Genomic DNA, 27,399 nt, shown 5'->3' with positions numbered 1-27,399 from the left:
CGTGTGTACAGTATGATTGAGTCCTAATAAACAACAGTGTGTGTGTGTCAGCTCATGGTAATGAAGGAACATGTCACGCAGTGCAGCAGTGTGTCTCATTAATGTGTTTGTAATAGTGTTTGGACAGCAACAGAGCTGTATGACAGAGGAACAAGATATATCAGACTGTGACAGTAGATCAGTTCATTGTTAGTTTGGCTCTGTCTGCACATGAATAATTTGACAGTAAGACACATATGGAAAATGTCAGAATGATTTATAGTAAGTACAGCAAAGCTACAGAGCGTACACAATTAGCTAACATGCACCTCCTCAAACTGTAACTACATGTTAGACCATTCATAAAAAGCTAACTACATCTGTGTGTATGTGAAGATTCTCCATCATCCAGGTCATGTCATATCCACAGGGATTCATTCAAGGTTGACTGCACTGGTTATTACTCTTTTTGATTAGCTGCCACCTTCCTGCTTCACAGAGAATTACTCGTCCTTACTGCAATATTTACACCCTGGTTCAATATGACAGATCCTCTTCTGATTAAGGCAGCAGCTACCTGGAGTGTAGCTATATTAAAAAGTGAGCTACCCATGGGAGATGATGTCCTGAGGAAAGGCAGCTGAAGCTACGATAATATCTTCTGCTTGTGTTAATAATAAAGACAACACCAAGAAAGTTTAACATAGCTTCCTCCACTGATTCTTCTCTCCTACACTGAAAAAACATGAAGACAGCAAAGGCATGGCAGTAGTATTCAGGGATGAAACAAGGCAGACCTTCATCATCATCACTCTATATTACAAAATCTGATATGATAAAATGTACATAAATACATTTACAATGGGGGAATATAATTAAAGCAGCTGTTTCAGTGGTAATATCAGAGTGAAATCTGACATTCAACTATAAACCTCAACAAGACTTCCATTAACCTCTGGCATCAAGTATAAATCTAGTTTTAGTTAGCATGATCTTAAAATCCTGAAAGACTCACAATGTATGAACTTTTACCAGTAGTGAGGCTAAACGTTGTTGTTAGTCTTGATGGTGGTATTAAAGGAAAGAGCCCAGTAAAAGAGCCTATGAGATGTCTCTTGTGCAAGAGGAAATTCTACATGGCAGTAGAGTGAAGGTCAGCAGGTGACCAGTGTCATTAGTATTCATCATGTGGATATCATGAATATTCATCATAGCTAATTAAATTTCCATCTTTAAAGCCCAGCTCTCATGGGAACAATGTCAAAAATATACATAAATGCATGTTTACATGTTCACATGAAGGTGATCAGGAGTGACCTCTATCATCATTGTTTTGTTCCCAGCCTCGGGGGGGGGGGGGGGGGCATGGAATATAAAGCACAGGACTGGAAGAGAACAAGAGTTAAAACTGAGTTTATATGGAACCTTTTACTCATCACAGAGATGATCATCAGTTTATTCTCACACCACAATGAATGATTATCTCTGTCCACTTGTTCAGCTGTGACCCAACCACCATGTCCATGTGGGCAATCTGGGCTGTAAATATGGTTCCCAAGTGGGTTTGTCCCCAGTCTCCATGGTGGCCCCACCAGTGTTTGCCCATATGGGCTTCAAGTGGTTTCTGACTGGGTTTCAGATGGGGCCCAATTGGCTGAGACCCATGCAGGCCCCATATGTTTGCCCATATGGGGTCTAAGCAGGATCAGAATGGACCTTAAATGGGGCCCATTTAGCCAGCCCACATGGGCTTCACATGTGGGGCCCATGTTTCAGAAACAATATGGGGCCCATGTAATTTGCCCAGTTTAAGCCCATGCTCACTCAGCCCATGCCGCCCCATTGAACCCATGTAGGACCCACATGGACCTGCTGGTTTGGGAGCAGTTAATTATTGGTTTATATGGAATAAGATCAAGTAAAGAACATTAAAGAATTCACTGCATAAAAATCCCAGTTTATTAGCATTTCATTTTACACTGAAATGATTTGTTTCCCATTGAAAGAAATTGTATAATATCTCATAAACTGAAACCATTCCCCCTGAGTATGTTATGTGTACATATGTTTTTGGAAGATCATGGCACAAATGGCCTATCACAGACAATTAGATAACACTTTGAAAATTACATTTCACCACTGACAGATTGCAGTCAGAAATCTAATTCCCAAGTCCAAGGTTCAGCACCTACAAGCACATCCACATGCTCAATTTATACACATAATTGCACATTCACAGAGTGTAAGGAGCCTTTGTAGTTGCATGCTCTGATAGAAACAGTGAGACTACATGCCTTGCAGTGATTAGCAACAGGATCATTAGGAATAACATATCTGATCCTCTGTTTTTAACTATTCCCCCTACATGTTTCTTATCACAGGAACATTTTAACACATTTCACACACAGCATCTGTAGTCCAGGATTATCTTGCAACATACTGTGTTGTTGCTTCTGTCTGGCTGCATTTGAGTTATAGGCAGAGAAATCAACTATTGTAGTTTTGAAATGAGTGACACAGTTGCTCCAGTCTGCCACCTCTCTGACTGCTCCCACCTGCAGTGTTAACACTGAATGATAATGATAATCTTAGGGTTGGAGTCTTTCTCTCACTCTTGCTATCTCCATCTCCCTACTTCCTGCATTGCTGCCTCCTTATTCACCTGTCACTGTTTTTGTCCTTCTAGTCTATAATGACATCTTGGTGTCGGGGCGTGGAGACTCCTTCTTCATCCGGACCCACTTTGAGTATGACAAAGAGACTCCTCAGAGCCTGGCCTTCAGCCGAGGAGACATCTTTAAGGTTGTGGACACTCTGTATGATGGTAAACTCGGCAACTGGCTTGCCATCCGTGTCGGCAAGGACAAGCAGCTGCTTGAGAAAGGAATCATCCCCAACAAGAGCAGGTAGGTGGCATCAGCATGTCTGGTCCTTTTTTAGAGGGCTACAAAGACTATGAATAAGGGTCTCGTTCAGAAACGTGAAAGCCTCAGTGTGCTTTAAACTAAATTCTTGTTAGATCATTTAACAACACTCTATTATCCGAAACATGATCTGAGTTTAAAGTCCGTGTAAAGTAAGAATAAATATGTGTTCTGAGTTTGACATACCACAGAAAAGTGTGTTGTTAACAACCCTGCCAAATTTGAATGATTAAAAAAATCGACAAATATATGAAATTAGGCTTCAAAGTTGTGTAAAAATCAGCCTCTTTCTCTGCTCCCAAACGCTGTGGGAGTGCCCGCCGAGTTTGCTGAAACCCCGCCCCCTACCAAGTATCACCTGTCAATCAAAGTCACCACCTCTACCAGAAACATGGACGTACGTACGAGAGCTTTCTGCTGCTAACTCAGCTGCTAGCCCGGCGGCTAACTCGGTGGCTAAGTCAGCTGCTAGCTCGGTGGCTAACTTGGCGGCTAGCTCGGCAGCTAACTAGGCAGCTAACTCAGCTAACTGGCTAACAGTAGATTATAATAGTAGTAGTGTGCACTGAATGTATTTATACCTCTACAGCCCGCCCACTAAATCCTGAACACAGAAATCTTGAAACACAGTTTGTGAAGCCTAGCTCCACAATTCAAATCTAAATGGTTGAAATGCTTTTTATGTTCTAAACCCTATCTCCATGGAGACCAAGGGCTCTATTTACTTCAGCTGTGCATGAAAGTAATAGTACAACAATCTCACCTGTGTAGTTTGTGTCCAGGTGTGAACAGTATTCAGAGTTCCTCAGAAATGATGTTATATGTGTCAACAACATACTTTGCCAGTGAAGTTTATTCTGATATCATTGAACTAACATTGCATACATTATACAAGACAGTAAGATTGCCTGATTTAATGCCCAGTGCTTGCTTGTGCACAAAATGTGTCACTGCTATCTGGAATCTGGAATCCAGGTTTTCACTGATCATGCACTTGTAAACGCTCATATTATAGGTCAGTGTCTGTGGATGAGTGCATATTTACTTACTGAATTCTCTTCATGGTCAGCTTCCATTTGACAATGGCCTCTAGCTGCTAACATTAGATAATGTAAACTCATTGGTCCCCTAGGGGGAAAATTGACACAACAGTATTCTTGTAATAAGTGATAAAAAATAAAATATCAAAATGAAATGAAATGAAATAAAATAAAAAACAATCTCTGAATACTTTATACAATGAACAATAAACAAATAAGTGTAATCTGCACTGTTACTGGGATCAGTTGGGACTAATTATTTGACACAGCAAATAATTATAAGACTTCACACACACATACACAGTGTGATCTTACAGTCTGCAGCAGGTTACACACACTGTACCAGCACACACTAATAACAATATGGGCACCCTTAGTCCCACTATAATATAACCCAATTTAATAAGTAAACATAATGATGATAATAAACATGATTGTGGGTGTGGGCTGGATGCAGAGCTTGAGTACACAATCATGAGTTTGATTCAAGCTGCTCTTATCTCCCCTCAACACAGTCCTCAAGCATACAATGTCCCATGATTTATGTATTTCACTGATTGTCATGTATTAGCAGATTATCTGAACAGATTAGCAGATGACAGTTTTAATGTTTTTCTCTCTTCAGTCTCAGACGCACAGGAAATAAATTGACCGGATTTCTTTCAGAGATTGTTGCTCAATACCTAAATGACTTTCATAAAAGAGATCTCCAGATTTAGGAAAGCCTTGAGTGACTCTGGGAATCTTTTCTATCCCCTGGTGGATCACAGAGGAGCTGTCGGCTATCTGAAAAGACCAGATGTCAAGTTCAACATCTGTCCAGCTAACCATTCCTACGCTCATCCTTTCATCTGTGCTTATATCTTTTTCTCCATCAAAACACCCTCTAGTTTCATCCACCCTTCCATTCCTTTAATCTTTTATTTTCTTCCTCACTTTGATCTTGACTGCTCCTCCATATCACACATGAGTTTCTGGCCCTTAACTGTAGTAATGTTTGGGTTTTATCAGTGGTTATAGTGGATGTATTGATGTTTGCCATCATCTGTCTTTAGTAGTCTTTAGAACACTACACATTATTAAAATCCTACACAGAGACTTTAAAGATGTATAATTAATGTTCCATCAACTGTCTAATGTATACATGTTTGTCTCAGCTGCAGTTTTATACAGTCTAGGTTAAAATGATGACATGATTACATCACTCATGTAAGATTAAGACAACCTGCATTAACAGGCAGTATTATTACAGATGTGTTTTAAACAGAAACAGCTGTACTGTTCATATTTACACTTGGTAATAATAATTCCATCATCATTTTACTGTGTGTAGCTTCAGGCCAATCTATTCAAACAGGTTTACATCAAGCATTGCTCTTTAGTTTTATCAGTAATATAACTAAACCAAACTTATTGCAAGTAAGACATTTTAAGGTGTGACTATGATCACCCAACAAAAATCAAACAACAAATAAAAATCATCTTTGTGACAAAAGTTGAAGTCTCAAACCTTCACGGCTCCGTCTTCTCATGATCTTGGTCTTGATTCAGGTGCTTGCAAACATAACATTAGTCACAGTTATTGTCATGATACAGAAATGAAAGCAATAATATGATCTCAGATAAATTCTATTAATCCATTTCAATCTCTGTCATTGAATTCAGAAGTGCTATCTTTCCTCCTACCTTCCCTGTAATGACTGTTTTGGGTTGGCTCCAAGATCAGGGGTCTGTGTACCAATATGCTTCATACCAGCTCTAATCACATGTTCTGTCACCATCACAATTACAAGAGGTAGACAGAGCGTGAGAACTGTGAGATGCAGGAAAAATAACATGTACAATACTTCCTGCTTGTTCATTGATGAGGCATCTATTTGGGGCTGTTGGAGTCAACCACATTTTGAATTTGGTCCAATTATGTTTGTGTCTATTCTGAGCAATTTCAGAACTTTAGAAGAGATCCTCAGAGAAATGTGCAATAAAAGGTCACATTGCATATTAAAGTTAAAAACACAGGGGAGTTTATGAATTGAAAAATATAGGTGATGAATAGTATGAACCTCTCTGGTTGTTTTGTCTACACTTTCTTCACCCTGCCCTGGAAACTGTGTTCATATTCTACTAACAGTGTAATAAGGATATAAATGAACATATGTGAAGTATGTGCTTTGATCAATTTAAAAGAATCCTACAGTGATTTAGCATTGAGCTGTTTATCTCCAGTCAGTCACTCTTCCACCACAGAATAACAGCCTTGAGCCATGCATGATCATGGTGACATCCCACACTGTGTCACTGCTGTGTAACTGTGACTCAAACATGAAAAGTCAACTATCACCCTCATGTCAGCTGTATGTCAAGTGTGTTTCACAACAAAATACACCAAATCAAATAGGAGTGGTGTCTAAACCCTGCTCCTGGAGAGCTACTGCCTGCATGTTTTAGGTTTTAGCTCTCCACTCTAACACACCTGATTCTAATAATGAACTCATTATCAAGCAGCTGAAGCTTGTAAAGGGCTTGATAACAAGTTAATTATTAGAATCAGGTGTGTTGGAGTGAAGAGAAACCTAAAACATGCAGGCAGTAGCTCTACAAGAACGGGGTTGAAGACCACTGCTGTATAGTATGCAGATCCTAAATATAACTATAGAGACTGATTTTAAAGCAAATCAAATCATTATTTTATGCTACAACCTTATATGTTTTATGTAAAGCACATTGAGTTGCCATTGTGAATGAAATATGCTATATAAATAAAGCTGCTTTGCCTTGTTAAAGAGTGTAAAAATGAAAGCATAAACAGTATTCCACTTGTCCTCTGAATCACTCTCATTAAAAAGTGTTCTTTCAGTGACACAAAGTTAGGAGGAAAGATGTGAACCAAAGCTTCAGCAACATTACACTAATTGGCCCTGGAGATGTAATGTAATTACAGGTCCATAGCCCAGTGTTAGAACACATCACTGGTGGAAAAATGAGTGTGTAATTTAAAATGCCTGCATGCAGAATGTGTTCTTTTTTTTTGAGGGTAACTAATTATGTAGAATCAGTTTAAAATAGAACGTTTTTTTACCCTTACTGTTTATATTCTGACTCATAATTAGTCTACGCCATAAATTCCCCGTCGGTCATTAATTCATGTTGAATTAATCCTTAATGTAGCTCTATTTTATTTATTTATGGAGAAAAAAGACATTCACAAATTACTATTTTATGATCCAGGAGAACATTTGATAGAATATAAAGAATACAACATGTATGAATGGTGATTTTTGTATTTTGTACATTTATATATCCAACAATGTGTATCAGCTGCACAACATTTTTAAAAAGATGCATTTTATTTTCAATTTTGTATACAGTGAGTCACATTAGGAACAGTCTGGCTAAAAGGAATGTGTATATGACGTTTTTACAACTCTCAAATGTAAAAAACTGGGCAATTTTGACCCCGAACAGTGTATAGGAGTTAAAGGAGAGATCCGCAAACTTTTCATCTAGCGCCATCATCAGGTCAATTATCCACTTTGCACTGCATCATGTGAACAGTTACAGTATGTGTTTCTACAGTAATGACTATATGATTTATTCCTTCCTGTCAGAGCGGAGCAGATGGCCAGTGTTCAGAGCTCTCATAAAGTTGTTGCTGGTGATCGAGCTGACTTCTGGCGGTTGAGAGGCCAGCGCTCTCTGAAGAGGAAGGACCTGAGGAAGAGCCGAGAAAACCTGAGCAGTCAGACTCTGGCTACCCGCTTCCCAGCCTATGAGCGGGTGGTGCTCAGAGAAGGTGGGTAGAACAGCTGGGCTGGATCTAAAATCTGTATCTCTGTTCATTAAGTTCTCTAAAAAGTGCTGCATTTAGAAATCCACAGAGGTTGTTGAGTACTTAGTTTCTCTTGGACTAAATATGTAAATCATGTAAATCTTGTCTTTGCAGCTGGTTTCCGGCGTCCTGTGGTTCTGTTTGGCCCCATCGCTGACGCTGCTAACGAGAAACTGGCCTCCAACATGCCTGACCTCTTTATTATTGCCAGTGAGTGTTTACCAGCCTCCGTCTGTCCACATCTGAACAGATGATATTAACGCTGTTTTAAAATGACACTTCTCGTCTGTGTGTCCTTATGATAGAAACGGAGCCAAAAGACGCCGGCTCTGAGAAGTCCTCAGGAGTGGTTCGCCTCAACACCATCCGACAAATCATCGAGCAGGTACACACATACAAACGCACACACACACACACACACACACACACACACACACACACGCACACAACCAATCACTCTATGTCATGTCCAGTAAATCTAATTCAGGGAAGGAACATAGTACATGTGTGTCTCGACAGGATTTTGATCACACTTCCCTTCCAAAAATACCATTGACATAACAGAATCAACCAATGGAAACACTGTGTCCATGTAAAGAACAGAAGTCACTTCTTTCCTATCTCCCCTCTGTTCCACTAGCTAACTTAATACAAGCTGTCATTCAGCATTTATTTCATCTTTCTTTAAAAATGAAACATGTATCTGGATTGTACAGTCTAGATAAATGATGAATGAGTATCTTTTACAGCCCTTAGTATTACACAGTCACCCATAATTCAATTCAATTCAATTCATAACACTTTATTTGTCCCTGAGGGGCAATTTAAAAGGCACGAGGAGCAGGATCATTAAAAAAATAAAAATAAAGTTGAAATAAAATATTTTTTACTTCTTTCCATGAAATTATTGTGACAATGTTATTTATTCTTGATAGATAAAGTGTATATATTCTCTATATTGTATTGATCAATCTCATTGCACCTGGTCAAAGGTGATTACTGATGTGTTTAAATAGAAAATAAAAAGAGGAATGTGTCTGAAAACAAAATTATTCCAACTTTATGGGTCGACCGTGTAGAATGGGAACATTTCATGATTTTAACAATATCAAAAAATGTTATATTGTTAATCTACGAGAACGTCCATGATGAACATACTCTCTTTTGATGTAAATGTTACACCTAGATAATGATCATCAAAACATCTGTATGGTCATCTTATGTGGTTGTGCCCTTTGATTGCAATTTCTTGGCTATCAATCCAAAATGAGATTAAGATAATATCTGGGATAGATCTAAAGATACACATCAGTGTGTACTGGGATACATCTCTAATTATAATCCACGTACAGAGACAGTCTTAGAATTGATTGTATGTTGCACGCCTCACATTTCAAAAATGGCCCGCTGATATTTTAGTGTGATATGAAAAACTTAATCCATTTTACCATTAGAGAGGAAGACTACGATAAGTGTTAACAAGTACTCTTGACGATTTTGTAGGAGTACACCTGAAAGAGGAATGGTCAAGAGTGATATGTATGGTGGTAACAAATGTAACAACATCTATGCGTGCAAACCACATTTTGTAAATTGTGACTTTTAGTTCCTGTACTGTCAGCTGATCCACAGTTTTTCTGCTCAAACACTGATCTCTGGTAACAAAAAGACTGACCTCCATGCTCTCGTGTCCCCCTTGCTCCTCACACCACAGGACAAGCACGCCCTGCTGGATGTGACACCCAAGGCAGTGGACACCCTAAACTACACCCAGTGGTACCCTATCGTCATCTTCTTCAACCCTGACAGCAAACACGGCATCAAGGCCATGAGACAGAGGATCATCCCCAACTCCAACCGCAGTGCCCGAAAACTCTACGAACAGGCCGTCAAACTGAGGAAGACCTGCTCTCATTTATTCACTGGTTGGTTCTGAACAGCCCACACACATACGGACATTCAGTCAGATGTAATGTTACACTTCAGGTTTAGCTGTGTTTGCTGTTATGTGAGTGAGAATGCTGAGGTTGGATAGTTTTTCTCTCCTGTTCAGCCTCCATAGATCTAAACTCAGCCAATGACGCCTGGTATGGCAGCGTGAAGGACTCCATCAGAGAGCAGCAGATGCAGGCTGTCTGGGTCTCTGACGGCAAGGTAAACACACACACACACACACACACACATACACATAAACATACAGACACACACACACACACACACACACATTCCTTCCAATAGATACCACTTCAGAATGAGAATGAATTGTAACCCTTGTGTAATGTGTAAAAAAACTTGATTTGTATTGCACCTTTCATACAATAAATACAGCTTTAGTGCTTTACAACTAAATAAATGACATATATCAAGTGCTTCACATACAGGGGACAAAAAGGAGCATAGAGCAATGTTAAAAAAGAACAAAAGAGAAAGTAAAAAACATTAAAGACTGTGTAAAGTGAATTCAGACATTTTCTTCTAAACACATTAAATAGGTCATAAATGTATTTCTAAAAAAGGTGTAAAAAGCATTTCAACCATTTAGATTTGAAATGTGGAGCTAGGCTTCACAAACTGTGTTTCAAGATTTCTGTGTTCAGGATTTAGTGGGCGGGTCTGAAAGTTAGCATAAACCCGCCCCTGCTGCTGTAGAGGTATAAATACATTCAGCACACACTACTACTACTCCTACAGTCTACAGTTAGCCAGATAGTTGAGTTAGCCGCTGACCTAGCAGCCGAGTTAGCAGCAGAAAGCTCTCAGACGTAGCGTCCATGTTTCTGGTAGAGGTGGTGACTTTGATTGACAGGTGACACTTGGTAGGGGGCGGAGTTTCAGCGAACTTGGTGGGCACTCCCACAGTGTTTGGGAGCAGAGAAAGAGGCTGAGTTTTACACAACTTTGAAGCCTAATTTCATATATTTGGCGATTTTTTTAATGATTCAAATTTAGCAGGGTGGTTAACAACACACTTTTCTGTGGTATGTCAAACTCAGAACACATATTTATTCTTACTTTACACAGACTTAATAATAAATGATGGAAAAAAAACAAAAAAAACATCATTTTAAACAAATCATTTTAAAATAGTAAAAATAGTACATAGTAGAAGTTGCAAAATAATAGAATAAAAACAATATATAAAATTGAGATTTTTAGTAGTTTACACATGTACAAATAATACAGATTATATACATATAATCGGGGCTGTGGGCAGGAGGTAGAGCGGTCGTCCTCCAATTGGAAGATTGGGGGTTCGATTCCCGGCTCCTCCAGTCCACATGTCGATGTGTCCTTGGGCAAGACGGTGTCAACGGTGTATGAATATGTAATGAATGTGATGTAAAGTGCTTTGGTCACAAAAGACTAGAAAGGCGCTATATAAACAACATAATGATGAAGTGCAATCTATGCACCCTCCAGTGAAAGGGTCAAAGAACAAAGAGAAAACTAAGATTATTAAAAAGAAGGTCAAAAGAGAGATTAACATTTCACAAGAAAACTACGATCAGGATTATAAAGATAATCCATAAGGATAACATTGCAGCAATAGAAACAAACCTTTCACAGCTTTCTTAAAATTTACAAAATCAAGTAAAACACAGCATATTGAAAGAAGTTCAGTAATGAGTGAAGGAGAAGTTAGTTAAAGGCTAAAGTGAAAAGTTGTTTGCTTTATCTCAAAAAAAAATGTAGTGAGCTACTGTAGCTTCACTGACATACAGTATATATCCAGAGTTTGTTCCATAGTTTTGGGGGGTAATTGATGTAAAAGGGTTAGAGTTAGGTAACTGATGTAAAAAGGAAAAAAAAAAGAAGGGAAAAATACTCTGATTGCAAGTTTTTTTTTTATATCTTTGAGAGGCACCAAAGTTGCATCTCAAATTTGACACATAAAGTTTTTAACCTCAGTAGATTTGACAAGTATGCAGACTTCCAACCTTTTAACGTGAATGGAACAGAAACCAGACTGAAAACCAACAAGCCAGGAAGAAGTGAAACATACTGTAGCTCTGAAACAGCTATTGAACTTATTACAAGTTAGAGTAATAAGTCATGTCTTGACTTGATGGGGTTGAATGTTGAATGTTAAGAGTCATCCCTATTTGTCTGTTACTTAACTTCCTGCTTTTATCTCTACTGTCTCTATCAAAGGTAAAGACTTACTATGATCACATGTCAGTCTATTCACTTTGTTATAGGGCAAGTCAGTGTTATTGATACTATCCCTTATACATTTTATTATATGTAAACTCAATATGTCAATATGATTCTATATCTGAGCAATGATGTTGCTGTTTAAATGTGTGTAAGTCATTTTATCTTTCATATAATACAATAAGTACAATATATCATAACTGATAAGAATGATGGCCAGAATTACCCAGACTGCAACTCATTACAAAATCACAACAAAACAAAAAGTTAAATGACATCACAATATAAAAATACAGAGTGTGAATATGCACATTCTGAACAGTTCTACACTGTAAAGTCCATTCACAGTTGTGTAAGTTGCATACTGGACCATGATTGGGCCTAAAAGTTGTGATGTCACAAATGATGCTCACATGTAAACATGTTAAGGTGAGCTAAGAGAAACGTTTCTCCTTTAATAGATGAATGTGAAAACAGACTGCACAGAAAAGAGAACAAGAAGCATAAACATATATATAAAATATTTATATAATGATAAACACTCAGTCCTGTATAATTAGTGATACTTAGCAGCTCATCAGCACTGTCAATCCATCTCTTAGTCAGTGTATTCTTTTTCTGTTCATCATTTTTACTTTATTACTTCATTGATGTTTTACTTTCATGTTACATTATATGATTTCTTATTTGGCTTTATTTATGAGATTAATCCAAGACAAGGGTCATGGTCTAAATATGAAGTTGCTGGCAATGTGTTTATCAGCTGTTCCTCTACTACACCACAAACAGCTGAAGCCAGCAGCCTTCAGGGAGCTGATTTAAATTTAGAACATGATGAAGGTGCTACGTCAGAGCTGTGAGCTTTATCTGAATATGATACACACACAAACACACACACACACACACACACACACACGCGCACACACACACACACACACACACACACACACACACACACGCGCACACACACACACACACACACACACACACACACACACACACACACACACACACACACACACACACACACTGTATTCTGTATTTTCCAGGCTGGGCTCTGGATTCATAGAGTTTATTAGATCATATTTGGGGATTTTTTTTTATTTGGGGGGGGGGGGGGGGGGGGGTCAACTGAAAATTATTGTCAAATAATGATGATATATATTCACGTTTTTATTCACTAATGGTTTGAGATAAAGTACAATATTTTCTAGAAGATTGTTCTATATGCTGGATTTATGGCCACTGATATTTCTCTCTAATAATCATTGTATTTATTAAGAATAATGCTATTTTATATGAAGTCATTTTGACAAAAGACCTTGATTATATTCTGTTTAGGACTGGGTGATATGGGCAGAATCAAAAGTGGATAAGCTCAGAAAATTACATTTTAATGTAATGCAGCCTTTAAAAGCAGGAAAAGACACTTATTCCATATCACCATATTACCATATTATAAATTTAAGACCACATCTGTAAAATATCACAATATCAATATAATATTGATTTATTGCCCAGTTCTAGTTCTGTATGTATGTATATGGATATTTATAGTGATATGTCAATTACATCAAAATCCTTATTCATTTATTAGCAGCTTTGCTCCTCTCTCACCATGGACTAATTTCCAAAATAAATACACGCTAGTTAAGATCTTTATGATATGAGGTGATGGTACTCATGGGAAATGCAGTCTTCACTCCAGGGAAATATTACCACTTTTGAAAATCTACACAAAATGAAAGTTTGAGTAACTTTAAATACCTGCACATTTTAGAACAGATGTTACCAATCAGTTTATTTTATAGACAGGAAACATTATACTGAACACAAGATGGCTTCAAATGTTTGGTCAATAAAATGATGTGATGTGATGGACACACACACACACACACACACACACACACACACACACTAACTAGTGTTTATGCATTGGTAGAAGTGTATAGTGTGTATGTATAGTAGTGCACATATAGAGTATAGTTTATTCAGTGTCAGTAGACTTAGTATACTGCTCTTCTATCGATCTGTCACCTTCATAGCAGCCACCTGTGTGTGCACTCTGAGCATGCTCACTGTGTCTGCCTACTTCCTGCCAGTGGTGCTCTACAGCTCGGCTCTGTTTGTCTTTCTTTCTTCTCTCTTGTTCTCGTGCTATCCGTCTGTCCATCCTTCCTTCCTGTACACCCAAGATCCATCATGTGTCTCTTTTAGCTGGAGGGAGTAGAGAGTGATCTGGACTGCCAGGACGTGGAGCGTATGTCCTTCCTGTCCGCCATGTCCGCCGACTACCTCAGTATGGACAGCCGGCTGACCTCCGACCTGGACGACACTGCTGATGAGGCCGGGACTTACACTGACAACGAGCCTGATGTGGAGACCATGCACATCTCTGCCATCAGCCGCTCGTCTGAACCCGTCACAGCAGAAGAGGTCAGAGGCTAATACACTAATACAAGCTTCTATACACTGAAGTGTGTGTTATAGTTCATCCTTTTTACATTTTCTTTATCCAAGGAATGATATGTTTTTCTTATCACACTTTGATCATGAATTAATAATCTTTCTTTAAAACTAATACTTACAAAATTACTCCAAAAATACTCCAAATTGGATTTCAGAGAATCTGAGATTATTTGTAGTTCACTAACTTTATTTTTTATTGTCCCCTGGGGATTTACTCAAGTATATTTACTATAGTATAAGTACTTGTACAATTTCAATCAATCAATCAATCAGTCAATCAATCAATCAATCAATCAATCAATCAATCAATCAATCAATCAATCAATCAATCTTTATTTATATAGGCCCAGAGAGAGAGAGAGAGGGAGAGAGAGAGAGAGAGAGAGAGAGGGTGGAGCTCAGTGCATCATGGGAGTCCCCCGGCAGTCTAAGCCTATAGCAGCAACTAGCTGGTCCAGGACAAGCCTGGTCAGCTCTAACTATAAGCTTTATCAAAAAGGAAAGTTTTAAGCCTACTCTTAAAAGTAGAGAGGGTGTCTGCCCCCCCGGACCAAATCTGGAAGATGGTTCCACAGGAGAGGAGCCTGATAGATGAAGACTCTGCCTCCTGTTCTACTTTTAAAGATACTAGGAACCACAAGTAGACCTGCATGCTGGGAGTGCAGTGTTCTAGTAGGTACATAAGGTTCTATAAGCTCTTATAAGCTCTTTAAGATATGATGGAGCCTGATCATTGAGAGCTTTGAAGGTGAGGAGAAGGATTTTAAATTCTAGATTTTACAGGAAGTCAATGAAGCTAAAATAGGAGTAATATGATCTCTTTCTAGTTTTTGTGAGAACGTGTGCAGCTGCATTCTGGACCAGCTGGAGAGTCTTTAGAGACTTGTTAGGGCAGCCTGATAATAATGAATTACAATAATCCAGTCTAGAAGTAACAAATAAATAAAACATTATCTAAGATACTGATGCAGACTCTAGTTTTCTGGGTTTCTCTCTCTCTTCACTGTAAGGGTGTTGCTGCCATCTGTAGTCTGGACTGTAAATTACAGCTCCATGTCCACTGTAACAGGAACATACAATGATCAGCAACACCGTGTGCACACATTATACATCAATACAAAAACATGATGGTATCTGAGGTACCACCTGTTTAATCCAATATGTTGCTCATGACCAAACATGAAGAAGGGGACAGAAAGAAAAATACAGTTATATTACAGAGATGTATAGTCTGATATAGTCTTGGCAACACATTTCACAAAGATTTCTTGAATTTATTTTAGGGGGGAGGAAAAGCTTAATTCAATGTAGCTATTAGGACAAATGAGTTGCTCTCTGGTTTTATGTTGTCTGGTAGAAAAGCTTGAAAATACTAACTTAAAAGATAGAGATGGTGTTTTATCAGTTTTCCTTATTATCCAATCCAAAGAAAAGGCCTAAATCAAAAATGTGTCCATTTCTTAATACCTTGTGACATGACCCCAAACCCTTCAGTTCATACTGACAGAAAGATTTAAACATCATAAATTCCTATTTTCTTTTTTTTAGAGGCTAAGGCTCCTGAAACAGCTGATCACTGTCTATCAGCTTTCAGTCTCACATTTTAACAGGGCAGGTGTGTGTGTGTGTGTGTGTGTGTGTGTGTGTGTGTGTGTGTGTGTGTGTGTGCGTGCGTGCGTGTATTTCTATGTGTGTCTGTGTGTTTGGTGTTTGTGTTTGTGTGTGTGTGGGTGTGTGCACGTCTTGCATGTTGTTGTGGGGACATAAATCTGTTTACACAGTCACATGTGGGGACTCGCCTTCCTTTTGAGGACAAAAAGCATGTCCCCATAGGAAATGAATGTAAGTCAATGTAATGTCGTGTGTGTGTGCGTGTGTTCGTGTGTGTGTGTGTGTGTGTGTGTGTGTATGTGTAGATCTTACGCAGATACAGTCCAGACATCCGGAGTCGCATGAGGAAATTCAGCAGTCGTGATGTCCTCAACAGGTCCAGCCCTCCACCTGTCTTCCTTCCAGACAGCAAGGTGAGAGACACATGTCTGTCCTCTGTCCTGCATTAGTACACAGTGTTTAGTCACAATCATAGAGGGATGAATGAGGAGCCAGCCAGATGTACTGTTTCCTCTCACTGTCATATCATTATGAATGAAAGCTCTTTGCTCATTTCACTGCTGGTCTTCTGGAATCTCAACCTGTATTTTAGTTGGGTTAGTTAGTTAAGTTTATTTCAAACATGTTAAAATAGCGAAACAAAACAAATAGGCAGTGGTTTACAGCAACATTGAAATTATAGTAGAAAAAAACAAAAAAACAAATAGAAATAGATTTTTTTTTAAAACAACATAATATATATATATATATATATATATATATATATATATATATATATATATATATATATATATATAGTATCTCACAAAAGTGAGTACACCCCTCACTTTTTTGCAAATATTTTATTTTATCTTTTCATGGGACAACACTACAGTAATGAAACTTTGATATAAGTGTACAGCTTGTATAGCTTATAGATTTACTGTTCAATTGTATCAAAGTTTCATTTCTATAGTGTTGTCCCATGAAAAGATATAATAAAATATTTACAGAAATGTGAGGGGTGTACTCACTTTTGTGAGATACTGTATATATACACATACACAAACACATATTTTCCTTCCATTATTTTCCTTCCTTCCTCTTTTTTTCCCTTCTTTTTTTATTACTTTCCTCTTTCAGGCATACAACAAACAACACATTTTAGTTGGGTGCTATCTTTTCACACAAAAAGTGTCAACAATACAATTAAACACTGGGAGAAAAAATTAACAACAACAACAAATGAACCTGTAACACTTTAACTATAATTTTATGATGGATTACATGACTGTGTACCAGCTATGGAGTTTGTTAGCCTATTGTAACTCATTGTTTTGGTTTACCAGTCCACAAACTCTTTCATCCACCTGGTTTCCAGCAGCAGCAGAGAGCTAATTGACCCATTGTTCACTTCCTGCCCAGCACCAAACAGTAGACAGACAGTTAGAGATCAACTGGTGAGCACAGTGGAGCATTTACCGCTAAAAATATATTTCTCAGGAATTGATGAAGACAAAACCAGAGATAAAGACAGAGATCCATCAGGATGACTCCAAATGAATGATAATGGGGTTTTTTTGTAATGGTGTTTTTGTGTATTTGCTAACTAACACATCTTTCATCAACTTTATAATACTATTGTATATCAGTATACACTCACCGGCCACTTTATTAGGTACACCTGTCCAACTGCTCGTTAACGCAAATTTCTAATCAGCCAATCACATGGCAGCAACTCAATGCATTTAGGCATGTAGACTTGGTCAAGACGATCTGCTGCAGTTCAAACCGAGCATCAGAATGGGGAAGAAAGTTGATTTAAGTGACTTTGAACGTGGCATGGTTGTTGGTGCCAGACGGGCTGGTCTGAGTATTTCAGAAACTGCTGATCTACTGGGATTTTCACGCACAACCATCTCCAGGGTTTACAGAGAATGGTCCGAAAAAGAGAAAATATCCAGTGAGCGGCAGTTCTGTGGGCGCAAATGCCTTGTTGATGCCAGAGGTCAGAGGAGAATGGCCAGACTGGTTTGAGCTGATAGAAAGGCAACAGTAACTCAAATAACCACTCGTTACAACCGAGGTATGCAGAAGAGCATCTCTGAACGCACAACACGTCGAACTTTGAGGCGGATGGGCTACAGCAGCAGAAGACCACACTGGGTGCCACTCCTGTCAGCTAAGAACAGGAAACTGAGGCTACAATTCGCACAGGTTCACCAAAATTGGACAATAGAAAAAAGGTTGCCTGGTCTGATGAGTCTCGATTTCTGCTGCGACATTCGGATGGTAGGGTCAGAATTTGGCGTAAACAACATGAAAGCATGGATCCATCCTGCCTTGTATCAACGGTTCAGGCTGGTGGTGGTAGTGCAATGGTGTGGGGGATATTTTCTTGGCACACTTTGGGCCCCTTAGTACCAATTGAGCATCGTGTCAACGCCACAGCCTACCTGAGTATTGTTGCTGACCATGTCCATCCCTTTATGACCACAGTGTACCCATCTTCTGATGGCTACTTCAATCAATCAATCAATCAATCAATCAATCTTTATTTGTATAGCGCCAAATCACAACAAAGTTATCTCAAGGCACTTTACACATAGAGCAGGTTCTAAACCGAACTCTTCAGGTTTTAACTTTAAAGAGACCCAACATTCCCACATGAGCAACAGTGGCGAGAAAAAACTCTCTTTTAACAGGAAGAAACCTCAGAACCAGACTCAGAGTGGGCGGCCATCTGCCTCGACCGGTTGGGGTTGAGAGGAGAGAAAGGAAGGATAGAGGAGAGAGGCACAATGAAAATCAACAATGGAGCCAGATGGTCCGGGACTGGAATCCGTCGTCCGGACGTCTACAGGCCCAGATTACCTGTAAGACCAGAAAGCAGAGCCAGAAACCAGGAACCAGAAAGACAACTCCGGGAAGAAGTTTAGGTTATTGAATGCATTAATAGAACATAAGTGTTAATGGATATAGATGGATAGATAGATAGAGAGAGAGAGAGGGAGGAGGAGAGAGAGGCCCAGTGCATCATGGGGGTGGGGGTCCCCCGGCAATCTAAGCATGTGGCAGCATAAGTTAAGAGCTCAAAGAGCCCTAACTATAAGCTTTATCAAAAAGGAAAGTTTTAAGCCTACTCTTAAATATAGGGAGGGTGTCTGCCCCCCGGACCAAATCTGGAAGATGGTTCCACAGGAGAGGAGCCTGATAGCTGAAGGCTCTACCTCCTGTTCTACTTTTAGAGATATTAGGAACCACAAGTAGACCTGCATGCTGGGAGCACAGTCTTCTAGTAGGTACATAAGGTACTATCAGTTCTTTAAGATATGATGGGGCCTGACCATTGAGAGCTTTGAAGGTGAGGAGGAGGATTTTAAATTCTATTCTGAATTTTACGGGAAGCCAATGCAGTGAAGCCAAGATGGGAGTAATATGATCTCTCTTTCTAGTTTTTGTCAGAACACGGGCAGCTGCATTCTGGACCAGCTGGAGAGTCTTTAGAGACTTATTAGGACAGCCTGATAATAATGAATTGCAGTAGTCCAGCCTAGAAGTAACAAATGCATGGACTAGTTTTTCAGCATCATTTTGAGACAGGATATGTCTAATTTTTGCAATATTACGCAGATGAAAGAAGGCAGTCCTTGAAATTTGTTTTATGTGGGAATTAAAGGACAGATCCTGATCAAAGATAACTCCTAGGTTCCTTACACTGGTGCTGGAGGCCAGAGTAATGCCATCCAGAGTAATTATGTCGTTTGATAGTGAATTTCTAAGGTGTTTAGGGCCAAGCACAATAACTTCAGTTTTTTCTGAGTTTAATAACAGGAAGTTGCAGGTCATCCAGGCCTTTATGTCCTTAATGCATTTTTGTAGTTTAGATAATTGGTTAGTTTCATTTGGCTTTATTGATAGGTATAATTGAGTATCATCTGCATAACAATGAAAATTTATTGAGTGATTCTGGATAATGTTTCCTAAAGGAAGCATATATAAGGAGAATAGTATTGGTCCAAGCACTGAGCCTTGAGGAACACCGTATCTAACTTTTGTTTGCATGGAGGGTTCATCATGAACATTTACAAACTGAAATCTATCAGATAAATATGATTTAAACCATTTCAATGCGGTTTCTTTAATGCCAATTAAATATTCAAGTCTCTGCAGCAGGATTTGATGATCAATAGTATCAAAGGCAGCACTAAGGTCTAACAGGATGAGGACAGAGAGAAGTCCATTATCTGATGAGGTTAAAAGGTCATTTGTAACTTTTACCAGTGCAGTCTCTGTGCTATGATGAGCTCTAAATCCAGACTGAAAATTCTCAAATAAACTGTTACTATGGAGAAAGTTACACAGCTGATTAGCAACTGCTTTCTCAAGGATCTTAGAGAGAAAGGGAAGGTTTGATATCGGCCTATAGTTGGCTAGAACCTCTGAATCAAGAGTAGGCTTTTTAAGAAGTGGTTTAATTACAGCTACCTTAAAGGACTGTGGTACATAACCTGTCACCAAAGACAGATTAATCATATCTAACAAGGAAGTGCTAACTGAGGGGAATACTTCCTTGAGCAGCCTAGTTGGAATCGGGTCTAAGAGACAAGTTGATGGTTTGGATGAAGTAATCATTGAAGTTAATTCTGTAAGGTTGACTGGAGAGAAGCAGTCTAAGGTATCAGGTTTAACAGCGATGTCTAGGTATTCTGTGTTAGAAGATGAATCAGAGTTTATTAAGGGCAGGAGGTGATTGATTTTGTCCCTAATGGTTACAATTTTATCATTAAAGAAACTCATGAAGTCATCACTACTGAGAGTTATAGGAATACATGGATCAGTAGTATTATGGCTCTTTGTCAGTTTAGCTAAAGTACTGAAATGAAACCTTGGACTGTTTTTATTCTCCTCTATCAGTGATGAGTAGTAGACGACTCTGGCGTTACGAAGGGCCTTCTTATATGCTTTAAGACTGTTTTGCCAGGCTAAGTGAGATTCTTCTAATTTAGTAGAACGCCATAGTCTTTCTAATTTTCGTGAAGTTTGCTTTAATTGTCTGGTTTGGGAATTGTACCATGGAGCTGTTCTCTTTTTTAGAGGGGCGATGGAGTTCAGAGTTTTTCTCAGTGAGTCTGCAGCACTATCCACAACACAGTCAATCTGGGGGGGACTAAAGTCAGAATAAGTCATCTCGGTTGTATTGAGACATGGTATTGAGTTCAGTACTGATGGAATTATTTCTTTAAACTTTAACTTCCAGCAGGATAACGCGCCATGTCATAAAGCGTGAATCATCTCAGACTGGTTTCTAGAACATGACAATGAGTTCACTGTACTCAAATGGCCTCCACAGTCACCAGATCTCAATTCAATAGAGCACCTTTGGGATGTGGTGGAACGGGAGATTCGCATCATGGATGTGCAGCCAACAAATCTGCAGCAACTGCGTGATGCTATCATGTCAATATGGACCAAACTATCTGAGGAATGTTTCCAGTACCTTGTTGAATCTATGCCACGAAGGATTAAGGCAGTTCTGAAGGCAAAAGGGGGTCCAACCCGGTACTAGCAAGGTGTACCTAATAAAGTGGCCGGTGAGTGTATGTTGATAGCTATAGTTAACCCAAGTAGTATAAAGAAAAGCTTCAATCTCATAAATAAAATATTTTCCTGAAATGACATCAAAGTCAAATGTGTCCTCATATACAGAAGAATAGTTGTGAATAGAATCTGGTTGGTAAGGTGATTATTCCTCATTAACAGATAGAAACATGTGATAACCTAACCATGTAACCTCCACCCTGGCAGCTGTATACATCCACCCAAAGGAACAAACTGCCCTTCCGTCTGAGGAATGGCCTGTCATGGAGAAAATACTCTCACTGCAGTTCAGATTCTTCTAACAACAGCTCATTGGATCTGATTGGTACCCAGAATTCCCCTCAGTTGTTGGTACATGTTGGTGGGCTTGTGTATAGCACTAGTCTAACCTTCAGCTGTTGTGATCTTAGAGTGTTCAGGTTTTCATTCCAACAACTCAGCACAGCAGATGATCAGTCATGTAAATGAGTTGCTTCACATGATGCTGTTTGGTTGGTATGGAAACCATTTCTAGTGCTTCCCTCTCTTATTCCACTAAAACAGACCCACTAGTTGTGATGACCTACTAGTCCTCTATGGGCAGAAGTGTTTTTAATATCTGAAAATGTTGATTTTTAGTAAAACATTATCATCTGTCCTGAAGAAAAGTGATGTTTAAAAAGACATGATGCTTTTATTGAAGGAGACCCTGTCAGTAAACTGCCAAACAGGATTTGTTTAGCAACTTTTAACAGTTTAAAAGGAGGATGTTTAAGTTCCAGTTCATGCTAAAATAAAAGCTTAAATATTATTGCAAAAAAGTGTTTATTCTTAGCTAAAACAGCATATCCAAAAAGAGATTATCAGACTTCGGCCAAACATTGTTTACACAAAAAGGAGAACTTTAGACTTGACTTGTAAGACTGGCTAGACCTGACTTTACTGGAGACTGAAAAGTATGAATATTTATGTCTGAAGTTTTGATCTGCATTGTGCTACCAGCTTCTTAGCAAACAATCATGTTCTGCAGTCACTAGAAAGCCCAAAACATAAAACTGTAATGTCAAATCAAGTTCAAGTACAGATAGGAGACATGTTGCATGCTCCCCATGGTCAAAATCTCCAGGTCTGGATGGAGGTTGTGGCAGATCAGTATTAGACGATTTAGTGCCAAATAATTCCCTTAGTATCTATGAAATTTCAAGATGTACATAGTTATTACACTGGTTTATAGACTCAGTGTGGAGTCACTGCATAGTGTTGGACTGGACAGTAGTATAGTTTGTTGAGTATCTGTTCTGGTTCTAACTCTTCCTCTCCCTGCTCAGGTCAAACTGTCTCTGAGGGAGGAGCAGGCCCTTATATCAGATTCCACCAACCCACACCATCACCACCGTCAACACCACCCTCCACCCCCGAGCTCCAGCCGAAGTTACGACTCTCCATCCAGCAGCAGCCCCGCCAGCAGCAACAACGACCCTCCTCCACCCATCTCCCGTTTAGCCGCCTCGTCCGGCCCGCCGCCTCCGCCCCCGCTTCTCCACTTCAACTCCTTCGGCAAAGCCCGGGTGGTCCAGGCGGCGCCCCAACCCCCCGCCGCACCAAAGCCCAGCAATTGTGGGAGCACAACAGAGGTTGCAGTTCACTCGCCTCTCGCTCTGCCCAGTGGAAGCATGGTGGCCTGTAGGAAGCAGGAGGAGGCAGCAGAGGACAGCCCTGCAGAGGACCCGTCCATGAGGTCCTTCATGGGGAAGATCAAGGCCTTTGAGAAGATGGATCACTTTGCCCGGGCCCAACGGATTCTGGAACTACATGAGGCACAGAATGCCAGGGTGGGTGTAGGAAAGAGCGTAATTTAGTATTCTTAAGGCCCATTTATGCTCAATGTACGTACGAACGAAAATGTAAATGTCCTTTTCAAACGATGTTACCGTCACTGCTCACATACTTCCATGCGTCCTTTACGTTGGCATGGATGTTTACCAATACATCCACCAGGGGGCAGCACAGAGTCAAAAGTTTATGACACAGACAAAATGAACAGGCTAAATATCTGGATCCGTATATAACGTTGAGCATAAATGGGCCTTTAGTCGTCACCTGCGTTATAATTAGGTGTAGTTATGGACTTTGATCAGTTCTGTAGTAGGCCTCTATTTTAATGGTGTAGCACAATCACCAGCCCACAAATTAAAGTGACATATAAATCAGAGGATTATTATTTGTAACACTTTTTAACAATAAAAATGACAATAAACCTAAATAAAGTAATAGCAGAGCAGTTTAGTAGAAAAAAACAGTACTGTTGCCCAAGATGTGTACAGAGATACAGAATAAGTCTTAGGCTGATCTGAACATAGTCAGCTGATGGGAACACTACCATGTTTTACTGAGACATATGACATCACATATCTGTAGCCAATGGTAGAACATGTGCAAAGTGAATTTGTTGGTAGAAATAATAAATTTTACTTCATAATTGGGATGAAAATATCATCCAAAGAATAACAATTTAAGCAACTTATCTTTATGTACTTCTTTCATCATTAGTAACGTTTCCATTAAGGAAGTTTTGGGTAAAATTTAAGCAGCGGGAACTTTACAGGAACATCCTCTCACTCGGTCCTCTCAGCTGTTGTGTCTCCATTGCAGAGTAGGACCTTGATAGGACCCACCAGACTCTGGAGGTGATGTAATCATTCTGCAGCAGTTTATAGGCGCTTATTTTGGCACTTTCTGTTGATGTCACGTCCTGCTTTGAATAAGCCCAATCGGACACAGGCCAACGTCACAGCCCTGTAAAATGACCCTGAAGTTCCTGCAGTGGAAATGTCCGTATGGTAGCAGCAACACCTGCCATAATGTAAAAAGTATGGTTGCAGAATGTTTTCTACGTATAACGTTACCAACTTTCCAACTGAAGCAAGTATTGTTAGGAAGAACCATAAGACGAGGTTAACTTTCATGTTAAAAATGTTCACTGGGAAAGGTATAAAGTTTGTGTGCACAGTGCATCACAAGAATGCCACTCTCTGTAATGCATGAACCAACAGAACATTCTGATATGACCCATCAGTCTGATCTGTGATGAAGCAGAGAACTAATGTTCAGTAAACACCAAAGAGTAAAATTACACTGTTTAAATGTCATGATGTAGATTTAGTAATGGGTACATAGTACATGAGGCGTTATCTCATACATCTTGTTATGATGACCCAGCATCTCATAATGAAGAGATCTGTATCACATGAAAAAACATCTTATGTAGATCTTTGTCTCATAATTATGACACACAAATCTCACAAGTATAGAATTTTTTTCTTAATTAGAAGATACAGATATTATGAGTCATAATTAGTTAAGTTACAATTGCAAGATAACATCTGCACTTTCCTTTCTGTGAATGCAGTTTGCTTCAGTATCATTGAATACTCATTAAAAAAGAATATATCCAGATACACATGTACACACTAAGATATAGAATGATATTAATCTGGTAATCTAGTAGTTTCTAGTAGTTTAATACACCCTCAGTCTTCCACACACCTCTTTCTAGTCTCTTACATCTTTCTTGATATCTCATACAAACACTCAAAGAATGTCTTTTTCCAGTTGGAAATAGCCCAGAAGCATCCAGACATCTACGCTGTTCCTCTGAAGACAGCCAAGCTGGATCACAGTCGCCCACAGCCTATCGGGTAGGCTAACCACTGCCATACGACTGTTTCCCAGCTCCGCTGTGAGTGTGTTTGTCAGTGTGTTTGTGTTTCTGCACTGCTTGCTATCCTCCCTGTTTACAATACATTTCTGAAGAGAGAATTATAGCAGCAAGTGCATTTCAGAGTAATCAATTAAAAGCATTAAAGACCATAGCAGATCTAAGGTATGACATGATTCAATATGTTGGAAATGTAGGGATGTTTTTGGAGTTGAAGGATATAAAAGTCTAAATATCTATTCAGAAATGTGATACTATCACGTCATACATTATATTACAGCTAAGTATTACTGTATTATTATATATTTAACATGACAATGATAATAGCTCATGCACATGAATTATACTTTTAATAAAATGTTAATATAGTAGCATGTATTACACATAATATGGAGTGTGTAAGTATTCAGTATATATCACTTTCTATGAAAGTGATATTGCTGTTGAGGTACAGTACAGTGAAAGGTGTTCAGGTGATCAGTGGTCTTTCATTGGTAACTGGTTATGGTTGTATTAGGTTATAGTTCCAGTTTCATACACTGCCAGTAAAAAAAGTTATTCCCTGAAATCTGAGAACATTTCTCATGCAGATTACCATCTAACTGACATTTGTATATTTATTACATGAATAGAAAGTAATGAAACTGAATTGTATTGACTATTTGAAACTACAGTACAGCTGTATGAAAAGAGCTAAAATGAACCCTGTAAGCAGACTACTGGATTACTAGAAATGAATGATTTAAACAGTATTTATATACAAATGATTCTGTCCCAACTCTCTGATCCATATAAGAGGATGATCACTGTAACTATGATCATTATAAACTGTTTCTACCAGTCTGCACCGATTAATTGAATAACCAAAATAGCCAAATTGTCACTAAGTACATAGTACATAGTGTGGTGAAGGCTAAACTGGAAGTGAGACAGGACTGAGTACAGCTGGTGTTTTCTGTCTCTGCAGCTCCAGCTCCCATTCTGAACCCCGGTCTCTGTCCTCCATGGAGGGACAGCCCTTTTACCCCAGCGAGATGGTGGCAAAGGAGGAGGCAATGCCAGGATACTACACCGCCAACTCCCACCAGTACCAAGACACTGAACTGTAGGGTTAACACACAGCAGCTACGCCAGCTCTCAGCTTCCTGGACATACATGTACACACACGCTGCACATGCAGTCTATTTACACACTTACCATTCCATCATGCCCTGCACAAATCAGCTGCTGACTTTGAACTGACTCTTGCTTCTTTGATATCGAGAAAAAAAAAACTGCTTCTTTTTTTGCTTCAAGGAAGTCAAAACAATCTGTACTATCCATTTGGATAGGAACACTGTCTTCGCTTTACTCTTTATGTTATATTTAACTGTTTCTTTCTTACGTACCTCTTTTAATGGTCAAAACTGAGTGATCAGGAACCACTTGTTTTCTTGCCTATGCAACTCTTCAGTTTGTGCACAGCAACTGAAACCTATTGCCACGAGTGTTGCCCTCACAAAACCTCAACAAACCCCAAAAAACCACAATGCGCTTGATCATCTCCCCCCTTCTTTTTTAAGCTCCTGTAATTGCCAGCTATGATCAACAAAGGTTACGTATATATTATTACATACATATATATATATATAAACATATATATATATATATATATATACACATTATATATCTAAAGTCAAGTGTTTATACTCTGTCTTTGCATTCCTTCCTATATGACAATGCCTGTGTATACATACAGTATATATCTATCTATATCTATATCTAAATATATATGTATATTTATATATGTATGTATATACATATACATATATATATAAAGAGATAATCTATCTAGTAACACTGGAATTTGTTACAGTTTTTTGAAGTGCCTTTTACTTTCTTAGTCCCATGAGGTTTGGGTTGTCTTTCCTCCGCCCCTCAGCCGCCCAGCCGGACTAAAACCTCTGCTGCTGTCAAGCTTAAAGGGAAACCAGGGAACCAGAGACACCAAAACCCTTAATGCTGTCCCCACACACACTGTACTGTCTGCTGTCACCTACAGTGACAATACACACCCTGCAACCAGTCCTATCTGCCATGTGTAAGCGAGGGCAAACACTGTCTGATCTCTAGAAT

General features: G+C 39.1%; 1 protein-coding gene across 1 annotated transcript in view; it reads left to right on the top strand.

Moving 5' to 3' along the window:
* The window catches only part of LOC128365276 (tight junction protein ZO-2-like), a 110,449-nt gene extending 83,592 nt beyond the window's left edge, over positions 1 to 26,857 (top strand). The window contains exons 13-23 of the mRNA XM_053325952.1: positions 2,666 to 2,885; positions 7,552 to 7,736; positions 7,887 to 7,982; positions 8,078 to 8,157; positions 9,487 to 9,697; positions 9,826 to 9,926; positions 14,145 to 14,363; positions 16,313 to 16,420; positions 22,895 to 23,398; positions 25,179 to 25,264; positions 26,252 to 26,857. Of these exons, the coding sequence (XP_053181927.1) occupies positions 2,666 to 2,885; positions 7,552 to 7,736; positions 7,887 to 7,982; positions 8,078 to 8,157; positions 9,487 to 9,697; positions 9,826 to 9,926; positions 14,145 to 14,363; positions 16,313 to 16,420; positions 22,895 to 23,398; positions 25,179 to 25,264; positions 26,252 to 26,393 (1,952 nt within the window). The 3' untranslated portion in view covers positions 26,394 to 26,857. The remainder of the gene's footprint in view (positions 1 to 2,665; positions 2,886 to 7,551; positions 7,737 to 7,886; positions 7,983 to 8,077; positions 8,158 to 9,486; positions 9,698 to 9,825; positions 9,927 to 14,144; positions 14,364 to 16,312; positions 16,421 to 22,894; positions 23,399 to 25,178; positions 25,265 to 26,251) is intronic.
* Positions 26,858 to 27,399: the final 542 nt, after the last annotated feature.

Source organism: Scomber japonicus, chromosome 9 (assembly GCF_027409825.1).
Source record: "Scomber japonicus isolate fScoJap1 chromosome 9, fScoJap1.pri, whole genome shotgun sequence".
Taxonomy (NCBI): Eukaryota; Metazoa; Chordata; class Actinopteri; order Scombriformes; family Scombridae; genus Scomber; species Scomber japonicus.
Note: the sequence above shows the minus strand (reverse complement) of the source record. Positions and strands in the feature narration are given on the sequence as shown.